Here is an 11454-nt window from a genome sequence, read left to right as displayed (position 1 = left end):
ACTGTACTTTTAATAGATATGTGTTCCTAAGATATTGTAGTTCAAAATATGGACCCAATTTTGGGGTGAAAACATACAAATTTGGAAATGTTTCCAACTCTAAGTTTAAATGGTCCATATATTTTTTCTGGATGGGAAGTGTTCAAATATTTTTGGAAGCAACTTGTTGAGTGCGCAATTCTTCAGATCATTACGGTACCTACCCAAATGTGCAACACTTCTCTCCCCCATAGGAAGTCTCAAGCAATTAGTTCAGTCAGGGAGAAGCGCTCTTACTCTACACGCTGTGGCCTGGAGCTCTTCTAATGATTTAGCCCGAAGACCCTGTATACTTCTGTGGGCCGTTTCTGTTTTGGATATTCCTTCTTTTTTTTTTTTTTTTAAATAAAAAAAAAATGGGTTTTGAGCTGGATCGTTTTAATGGGACCGTGGACCCAGACTTCAAATGCAACTTGTGCAATAAAGTTTTGGAGGATCCGCTCACTACCCCGTGCGGTCACGTCTTCTGCGCCGGCTGCGTGCTGCCCTGGGTCGTCCAGCAGAGCATCTGCCCCGTCAAATGCCAAAGGATCTCCACCAAAGAGCTCAACCACGTTCTCCCTCTCAAAAACTTGATTTTAAAATTAGATATCAAATGTGACAATCATGCGCGGGGCTGCGTAAAGATCGTGAAGCTGCAACATCTGGCGGAGCACGCGGAGATGTGCGATTATTCCCCTGCCAAATGTAGGAATAAGGGATGCAACGAGGTACTGAACCTTAAAGATATGGATGCACACATGCGTGAGTCGTGTGATTACAGAGCGGTCGGGATTTGCGAGAGCGGATGCGGATTGATGCTCACTCATAAGGAGCAGAAGTTAGATAACCATTGCTGTTTGAAAGCCCTTAAAACACACAGCGGTGCGCTGCAAGGGAAAGTGGTCAGTCTGGATAAGGAGCTGAAGAAACAAGCGCTTAAATCGAGTAAAAGAGAGAAATCACTTTTAGCGCAACTGTCGGCGGTTCATAACGAGCTTCAGATGACAGCGCTCAAGTATCAGAAGAAATTCACCGAGTACAGCGCCAGGATTGATTCGCTCTCCAAGAGTCTCTCTCCACTGTGCAAGGTAACACTCAAACAAACTGTTTTGTATCTCTTACAATAATAATAATAATAATAATAATTACTATTGTACACATAATTGCAGCCATATACCATATACCCACAAACATAAAACGTACGGCTCCCATTTGTTCTTTTTTGTAGGAACCAACTTCTAACGTTCTAAGAACATTCTTTTTATTTATTTATTTATTTATTTATTATAAGTTTATATATATATATATATATATATATATATATATATATATATATATATATATATATATATATAACTATAAACTAACTTTCCTGGAACGTTGCAGGGAGATTTTATTTATGCAACAACCTAGTTTATTTATTTATTTATTTATTGCTACTGTAGGCCACTACTGTCATCGAAATAAACAATTCAATAACAGAATATTAATAAAATTAATTAAAAAAAAATCTGAATATTTATTTGAAGTATATACAATATACATTTTTCACGGTTTAGTAAAAAGAATTGTTGTAACTACGGTGTTTTGCTGGACAATATGGTTATCATGTAAACTATTAATAAGGAACAGTGCACCGTTATCAGAAGCATTTTTCCATAACATGAAAACGGCCAATTGCACTGTTTTAGTACATTTAATGTAATTTTCGCCCTGAATTATTTTATTATCCACTTTAACTATCTAATTACTTGAAATGTTCTAGTTTTTAATATAGCGTCGCTCATCATTAGTGTCAGATTATCTGATTATTTAGACTTTTAGAGTAAGTCAATGTAAGGACAATGTGCTTATTTAATTATTTATTTACACTTCCCATTTGCGCTGCACGCATAAACGAAGTCTTTGATTGGTCCACTGCGTGCCGACGTCAGGATTCCATGAACGACGCGACGCTCATTTGCAGTGTATACAGCTTCGTTTATTGTAAAGGTAGCGTTTTAGTTTAGTTTAGCTTGCAGTGTATGTGGAGTTAACATTTCAGACACAGGAGGAATTGGGAATTGCAGTGTGGTCGAGGGACTTGTACAGTCATGAGAGCTGTCTGTCTGTCAGCTGGCAATCAACCGGGGTGGGGCAAATGTTTACGGCTTATCTAAACACAAAATCCATTCACCCAGACGTTCTCAAAATTTTACAGTTGAGTTAACGCCTCACTGACAATACTGATGGTAATTAGAAGACAATAACGAACTTGCATAGGCACACGAGTTTAAAAGTTATTGTTACACGAAGTGCGACTTTATTTTATGTCGTTTAGAGCTTCATTAAATGTCGTGGTCTGCTGTGGTGTAGCGCAGCTGTCTGGCGCTGTTTCACTGAGGTAAACTCTGGATAGCCTAGTTTATGTCAAACACTGGTTTCAGGAATGTTTATTTGAGTTAAAAACGATTACTCAAGCATTTTCCAGCTTAGGTACTCAGTTTGTGTTTTTAAAGTATTGTTATGAATGCAACGGTTGCACATTAGACTCACATAAAGATAGCACGAAGGTTGTGTAATTTCTGTTAGAACATTTACATTTTAAAAACTAAAAGGACACAAACTGGAACAAAAAGGAGAAAAATGGTGTAAGATGTTTCATTAAATACTTTAATTTGAACTCTTTCTGGCAAATTTTTACTTTACCAGGCTGTACTTGGCAGTTGTTTGCTTGTACTTGCAAGGAAACAACAAGATCCTGTAGTTGTACTTCAGTACAGTTGCTGCAGAATGCCTCCCGTTCAAAAAAAGTACTGTAGTGGTACCATGGTACAGTGATGTTATCAGATGGTAATACCATAGTATTACCCACAAACACCCCAGTGCCTATGCCTAGAAATGGCCCTGGGTACTTTGATGGACTACATTAACCTCCAAGGTACTTTAAAGAATACCATGGCATTACCATTGTTTATGTCCAAAAACACTGTAATACCATGGTACTTACTGTTAGTACTGTGTGCTCTTGCCTTAAATGAAGTGGACCCCATTTACACCTGGTATTAAGATGCGTTTCGGGTGATACGGTCACAAGTGGATAGCACTAAATACAGGTCTAAAAGGTGTCTAAAACGTTTTGTGATCGAATCACAAAAAACACATGTGACCACATCACATTTAAGGTGTAAACGCTTATCCGTTCTGACAGGAGCCAAGCACCACCACTCACCTGTCAACCAACCACTGCGCTACAACAAGAGTTTTGAACTTTACTGGTTACAAAAGAAAAATGAAACGTCCGATCAGAAAATTTGAAAAGGCGAATACATACACAAGCATGAGAACTTTACAAAGTTTCTTCAGTGTGTCTAATATCAACATGCAGTGACACAGACAGGGCACCCCCTAATAGTCGACCAAACGTGAGTCGATGAGAAGAGTCTTGGTCGACCAAGTTTTGATTTGTCGGTTGGTCGCAGAAATATAAAAAAACTCCACAGGAAGTGTCGAAGTCACACAGTCAGTGACGGACAGACATGATCTTTTACACGGCTGGTCCATGCGGTAATTAATTATGTCGGGTAGGAAATCCAACGTGTGGGATCATTTCGAGAGAGTAAAGGATGACCCCAAGAAGGGAAACGTTCGCCTATCATTCATCGACCTCAAACATGGCTTATCATTTGAAACATGTAAGTAGCCTAACGTTAGCCACTTAGCATGGCCGCTCGCTCTAATGTTAGATAACCTAGATAAATATGCGCTAATAGGCTTATCCAAGTGTTCGAGTGGACTGGGGAAGCTAAATTAGTAACACAAAGACATAGTGATTGATGTATGTCAGCATGAAATTAGAGACCCTTCCCTTGAAATCGGAACAAATGTGGTCACAGGTGACGTATTTAAGTAACCGTGTGTAAACAGCGATGTGACCTGACCACATGTGATCAGATCACCCGAGACGCATCTCAGTACCAGGTGTAAACAGTTTTTGCTGCCTGCTGTCAGATCCTCTGGAATGTGCTATGTGCTTCATATTAGCTATAACATATTCTTACCTCTGTACACTTCCTACACTGCCAGAGCATGGAAAAATTTTAGGGTGTTACGCTTGTGACTGACAACCTCCCTTGACCGCTCTATGAAGGAGCACAAAATCCTAAAGGCAACCTCCCAGGGAGTCAACATGTTTATGGGCCCTGAATGATGTCTTAGTGCCAGTGACTGCCTTCTTGCTGGGGAATCTAGTCTCCCTTTTTGTTTCCACCACATGGTTCATCAGTCAAGTGAGCTGAAGCAGCGCAGGGCTGGAGAGAGGAGGGTGATGATTGGGAGCTGGCATCTGCAGGATTGGGCCTGTCTGCTGAATTCTGGACTGTTGATCCAGCTGTTCAAGAGGAAGAAGAGATGCCACTGAGTTTAGTACAGTGCTGTGAAAAAGTATTTGCCCCCATTTAAATGATAATGTTATTTATTGAAGCAAAAAAGTTATCCATTACCAACTGGGCAAGTATTTGCCCCCATCCTGATATCTCACACTAAATTTTTCAAACAAAATTGAAACAAAATCAAACATAAAACAAAGGCAATCAAAAACAAAATGCAGTTTTTAAATGATAATGTTATTTATTGAAGCAAAAAAGTTATCCATTACCAATTGGGCCTGTGTGACTAAAGTTTCTAAATCCCCAAATCTATGAAACTGCATAATGGGGTTCAGCTGGACTAGACACACCCATGCCTGATTACTGACAGCCCTGTTCAATCAAATCAGCACCTAAATAGAACTATTTCAGAAGCTTGAAGTTGGCTAAAATGTCTCACCCAGTAGCACACTATGCCAAGGTCAAAAGAAATTCCAGAAATGATGAGGAAAAAGGTGATTGAAATATATCAGTCTGGGAAGAGTTACAAAGCTAATTCAAAGGCTCTGGGACTCCAAAGAACCACAGTGATAGCCATAATCTCCTAATGGTGAAAACTTGGCACAGTAGTGAACCTTCCCAGAAGTGGTCAACCTTCTAAAATTTCTCCAAGAGCACAGCGATGACTCATCCAGGAAGTCACAAAAAAGCCAAGGACAACATCCAAGGAACTGCAGGCCTCTCTTGCTTCAGTAAAGGTCACTGTTCATGACACTGGGCAAAAATGCCATCCATGGAAGAGTGGTGAGGCGAAAACCACTGCTAATCCAGAAGAACATTAAGGCTTGTCTGAATTTTGCCAAAACACACCTTGATGATCCTCAAACCTTTTGGGAGAATGTTCTGTGGACTGATGAGTCGAAAGTGGAACTGTTTGGAAGACAGGGGTCCCGTAACATCTGGCGTAAATCAAACACAGAATTCCACAAAAAGAACACCATACCTGCGGTCAAGCATGGTGGTGGTAGTGTGATGTTGTGGGGATGCATTGCTGCTTCAGGGCCAGGATGACTTGCAATAATTGAGGGAAACATGAATTCTGCTCTCTACCAGAAAATCCTAAAGGAGAACATCCAGTCATCAGTCCATGAGTTGAAGCTCAAGCGCAACTGGATTATGCAGCAAGACAATGATCCAAAGCACAGGAGTAAGTCCACCTCTGAAAGGATCTAAAGAAGCAAAATTAAAGTTTTGGAGTGGCCTAGTCAAAGTCCTGACTTGAACCCAATTGAGATGCTGTGGCAGGACCTTAAACAGGCAGTTCATGCTCGAAAACCCTCCAATGTGGCTGAACTAAAGCAGTTCTGCAAAGAAGAGTGGGCCAAAATTCCAACACAGTGTTGCGAAAGACTGATCTCCAGTTTTCAGAAGCATTTGGTTGCAGTTGTTGCTGCTAAAGGTGGCACAACCAGCTATTAAGTTTAAGGGGGCAGTTCGTTTTTCATATGGGTGATAAAGATGTGGATAATTGTTTTGCTTCAATAAAAAAAATACATATTTGAAAACTGTATTTTGTGTTTACTTACGTTGCCTTTGTTTATGTTATATCTCGTTTGAAGATGTAAAACAATTTAGTATGAAAAATACACAAAAATAGAAGAAATCAGGAAGGGGGCAAATACGTTTTCACAGCACTTGAAGGACCTCGAGAGCATTTCAGCATCCATCAATCATATATTTATTTATGCATTTATGTGAATTTATGCTTCTTCAGAGTCTTCAACTGACATAATTTAATAATTCCTATTTGCTGACCTGTCATGTGCAAATTTCACCTGGCTAACGATAAAACAGGCAAGAAATCCAACGAAAAAACAACAGGAATACTATTGAGTCCCAAAAAACACTAACAACCGCCTAGCAATATATGTAGAACTACTTAGGCCTCATCCACACTAATCCCTTTAAGTTTGAAACCTCCATTTTCAGTTCTGTTACGTCATCCTCTTTTAAAGTGTAAGCGCTTACGGAGAACGTTTTCAAAAATCCCCCTTTTCAGTGGAGGAAAACGCTGTTCCAGTATGGATGAGAGGCATAAATGTAGTAAAATCTATTTGTTTTCAAATGGATTAGTCAGAACACCTTACCAACTGCATAGCAATGGCAACCATCCAAAACATGCGACAATAGGGTTGTCATTGCCAATTTTAGCAGTGACCAGTATCAGTGAAATTTCATTATTCTCTATAGCAATTTTGATACCATTTTGATAGCAAAAACTAATATGTTAGTAAACATGCTTCCTTATATTATAAATGACATTTATGACTCCATTCAGGCTTCCTAAGCAACCAGTTGGCCCGGTTGCTAGGGTGGGTAGAGTCACGTTGGGTTAACCTCCTCATGGTCACTATAACGTGGTTCTCGCTCTTGGTGGGGCATGTGGTGAGTTGTGTGTGGATGCCGCGGAGAATAGCGTGAAGCCTCCACACGCACTAGGTCTCTGCGGTAACGCGGTCAACAAGCCACGTGATAAGATGCGCGGATTGACTGTCTCAGATGCGGAGGCAACTGAGATTCGTCCTGCACCACCCGGATTGAGTCACTACGCCACCACGAGGACTTCGAGTGCATTGGGAATTGGGCATGCCAAATTGGGGAGAAAAGGGGAGAAAATAAAAAAAATAAATGACATTTAAATTCTCAGTTGATATCAAATCAAATCCTGAGTGTGACCATTAGCAGGAAACCATTGACGGTGCCAAACAACAGTGATATGCATTTATTTGAAGTGGTGTCACTGCCATCTTTGGACATTGTTTTGCACTGGAATTATGAGGCTTGTTCCCATGACCTAGTACAGCAGGGTACATAGGACACACACATTGCATACACTCAGATAGTAAAGAGGACAGTACATGCCATTGATGTCTGTATTATATTTAGACAGTGTATTCTGTAGCACACAGAAATTACAGCTGAATTAGTTGCTTATCCTAAACAGTGCCACACTTCTTCAGTGAAGGATGAAATGCTGACACCACCCGTTTCTCCGTGTTCCACTGTTCATCTGTTGAGAGAGCTGTTTGCTGCAAATGCTATAATAGACTTCATTAAATGAGCAATGAACTAGGTCTTAACCCTTAAATCCACTGGTCACTTGACAGCTCCTTTTCCAAGACACTAAGCTGTTAAAAATTATGAAGATTGCAGATCATAAGGTTTAGTGACTGTAACAGGTGCACTTCTGGTCAGGCACCACTTTGGTCACAGTCAAATGTAAACCTTGATGTCAATGATCAAAAAACTCTGAAGCCATTTTTCTCAGTGTTAGTTTTGGCATATTAACTGCATTTTGGCTTTGTAGTATTCTAATCTTTCCCATTTAAGACAAAGCTGTGTGAAATAATGGGTCATTTATACAGTTTCATCTTTTTTTTTGTTTCAGGGTGGAGAGACCAAAAGTGTCACAGCTATACTTCATCGTGAGTCTGGATCTTTAGGCTTCAATATTGTTGGTGGAAGACCATGTGCTGTAAGTCTAAAAAGATTTTCTCCTGCATTAACTTGAAACAATTTGCTGAGGCTAGCATCACTAGTTCTATTGCGCACACTTTCAAAACGCCTAACCCTAAGTATCTAACTTCAGTTGGCAACTCGCCCCACACATTTTTTAAGACTGGTATAATTTTTATTTTTGTCAGTACTGACTTAACTCCAAAGTACCAGGTACTTCTGACATCCCTATACCCTAGCATGGTTTGCAAGTGTGGAGGAAAGTTTGGCAAGGGCCACTCACTTATTCATCAGAAAATGCATTCCCTGTCTCAACCCATTGTCAAAGGCAGAACATATGTTCTAAAGAAGTAATTTGATTACATAATTATATTAGCAAAAAAAAAAGCAACAAAATATGACAGAGCACACCAGAGTCAAGAAGTAGTTTCACTGCCTCAACATAGAATGCTGTGAGTTGGATAAACAACTCAGCATATGATTGCAACGGCTAGTTAGGGGTTTGGCTATCCAGAAAATGAAGACAATATGTGACCTGCTCCATCATGTTGATTGAGCCACTTTAACCTGGATAGACATTTTTTATTTTATGCGCTAACATAAAAAGTCTCAGCCTTCTAATGATATAAGGACAGTCTTTGTACTCCTAACTGTTGCTTAGATGTAATCATTTAAATGTTGGCTGAGACTTTCCTTTTACTACAGTGCATAAAACTCAATGTGTTTCTTGGTCACAATAACAGTAAGTCAAAATGATGGAGCAGGACACATATATACTTTTAATACTCCACTTTTGTACTTTGGTCCATCCTCAAGTGGTAGTTGTGGTGACCATATCAGTGTGAATGAGCACCAAACGCTTTAGAAAGTGTTTGTATGTGGTTTGTCTAATATAGAAATGTGACGCAGACACACTTTACTGTAAAAAACTGGACCGCTGCAGAAAAACTTTCAGAACTGGAATCTAATAAAAGAGCCAAGTTTCCTGGACTGTTTAAGCTCCAGATGTTGCAATGTAACAATGACAAGGCCAGAAGCTTTGTTAATTTTAAAAGAAAATACACTAAAGTTTCATAGAATTCAGCACAAACTGCTACCTCTGGTATTTTTGCTAACATGAGTGGAATGTGCCAGGCACTAATGAATGCAACACAAATGCTTGTGTCTTAGCAACTGTACAACTACTTCAATGTGGCCATGACCCCTTCCAAGCAAACAACTGACATGATTGTGAGACCATTGCTGTGTTCCAAGCATGATTATGCTGCCTTCTAAGATACCTTCTTAGAGGAAGATGGTGGATGATTTTTTAAATCTAATTAGCAAAGTTCACTCAATATTTCTGTGTGCTGTGTATTAGGGATATGCATTTTCAGATATTTTCATAATCGATCGTCGTGGAAATTAACGATAATTTAAGTGTTTAATTGTTAATGTTAATATCGCAGAGCGCACGTGAATGACTCCAACTAATATGTGCATGTTGCCTATTGTTTAAATATAATTTAAAATATTACACTCAAAATGCAGGTATTGGCATTTTCCTCTTAAAATATTCTTAGTTCAGTGTATTTGATAAATTTAGGCTATGTTTAGTAATATATAACGTAAAATATAGTATTATGAAGTAAATATAAAAGTACAGCCACTTTCTTTTTTCTCTACATCATTATAACTCTCTAAAAGTTTACCTCAGAGATTCCCTTCTCACACAGAGCACTTGTGCAGGTTGAGAGCGATGCATGCTGTCATAGCAACCATGATATGTTCTGTTTCCGTTTGTCCTACAAAGGCCATCTCGTTTAAATGAAGCTAATTCAAATTTGAGGACGCTCTGTATACCGCTTCCTTACAAAGGACGCGTCCTACTTAGCATCAGCCTTCAAAACGAGACACAGCCCCTAAGTCTGCTTCATCTTCATCCGTGCTGTTCTTCTTCTGTCATGCGGACAAGACATGACATGCAGCACCCAAGCACCCTCTAGCATTGGATGACTGTATTAAAGTCTGCAGGCATTATTACTGAACGCATTTGTCCTGATATTAATTAACGACGATCAGTAAGTTTAATCGATCAAATTATTTAACGATGATTAATTGAGCCAATGAGTAGAACAGAACGCGTGTCTTGAGACGCGTTTTTAAAAGTTTAAGTTGTTTTTAACTTGACACGACATCTAAATAATTCAGTGCTTCTGCTTGAGATGCAGAAAAATGTATATTACTTGAGTCTCGCGACGCAACGTTCAAAAACGTCCATGCATGTTTACATGGGAAAACAATTCAAAAACAACATGAACAGATGTGAAATGTCAAGCGCTCTCAGTGTGAATGGACTCTTAAAAGTTAGCTGCATTTGCATTTGGTGGGAACAAAACATAACCAAATAATTCTTGGGGAAAGCATCCATTGGTAAACAAGGATGTTGTTGCTGCTGTAGTGGGGAGGAAAGGGCTTACAGTAATTGACTGCAGAGTTCACAGTTTGACTTCCTGCGGTTTCTGAAGTATTCCATTAAAAATTACAGCACAATGTCACAACATGGCACAAGTTAATGTGGTTTGATGTGGTTTAGGGGTGGGTTGAACAATATTTTGGCAGCAACTTTGCTGTAACCTTCCTGTCCAGGTTACACCCTAAAACCCTAAAAACTCATATATACTCAAATGTCTTTCGTTTAATAGTGTCTTTGTAGAGAAGCTATACTATGGAGCTCATTGCTTTGTACACCTGCAAACAATTTGTTGTTTTTTTGGATTTTGAGTCTTGAAGGGAGTGTCTGTGTTAAATTAATCATCTTGAGTAATCATTGTTTATATTTATTATGCAATAAGTCTTCTGTAGCCTTTAATATACTGTCCTATTTTTTATTGGATAATAATAAAAATAATCTTTTGCGTTTGGTCTCAATTTGTGTTTTTATTTTTTGGCTGAACATTTGATGTCTTGCTGTTGGATTATAGGATAATAAAGATGGTACTTCAAATGAAGGAATTTTTGTGTCGAAGATTGTGGAGAACGGGCCAGCAGATAAAGAAGGGGGTCTGCAGATCCATGACAGAATAATGGAGGTAGGTGCATTTATTTAAAGTGTTAATGAAATCCTTTGATAACCTGGTCTCATAGAATGAGCGTTACTCTAAATAAATTTTTGCAAACTGACTTTTACATGCCACTTTCTACATTTCGCTGCAGGTTTCTGGTGAAATGAACACTAGAGGCACTACAACAACTGTGCGTTTATTCATTGTCACACAAATCAGGTGTTGCTGATTTTAAATGTATAAACACGTATTTTTTGCTCTTTTACTTACCCCCCACTACAGTATTTTATTAAATCAAAACACTTTTACTTTAACACATGATTTCAAAAATGATACATTTTAACACTTTTATTACAGACCCACATACATATACACACTGATTCCAATATGATTAGCTTGTTTAGTAGCTCACCTGTTGGACTTTGGACTCGTCGATTGCGGTTCGAGTCCAGCTAAAGACGCACGAAAGTGAAAGTGCCATAGAAGCTACATGAAATGACATAGTTGCTTTAGAAAATGTGCTTTTC

At 39.0% G+C, this 11454-nt stretch overlaps 1 protein-coding gene across 1 annotated transcript in view; it reads left to right on the top strand.

Annotated features, from left to right (window-relative positions):
• Positions 1–267: 267 nt before the first annotated feature.
• The window catches only part of LOC127449104 (E3 ubiquitin-protein ligase PDZRN3-B-like), a 165019-nt gene continuing 153832 nt past the window's right edge, over positions 268–11454 (top strand). The window contains exons 1-3 of the mRNA XM_051712270.1: positions 268–1109; positions 7816–7902; positions 10847–10954. Coding sequence (XP_051568230.1) covers positions 396–1109; positions 7816–7902; positions 10847–10954 — 909 coding nt within the window. The 5' untranslated portion in view covers positions 268–395. The remainder of the gene's footprint in view (positions 1110–7815; positions 7903–10846; positions 10955–11454) is intronic.

This window comes from Myxocyprinus asiaticus, chromosome 12, assembly GCF_019703515.2.
Source record: "Myxocyprinus asiaticus isolate MX2 ecotype Aquarium Trade chromosome 12, UBuf_Myxa_2, whole genome shotgun sequence".
In the NCBI taxonomy this organism is placed as follows: Eukaryota; Metazoa; Chordata; class Actinopteri; order Cypriniformes; family Catostomidae; genus Myxocyprinus; species Myxocyprinus asiaticus.
Note: the sequence above shows the minus strand (reverse complement) of the source record. Positions and strands in the feature narration are given on the sequence as shown.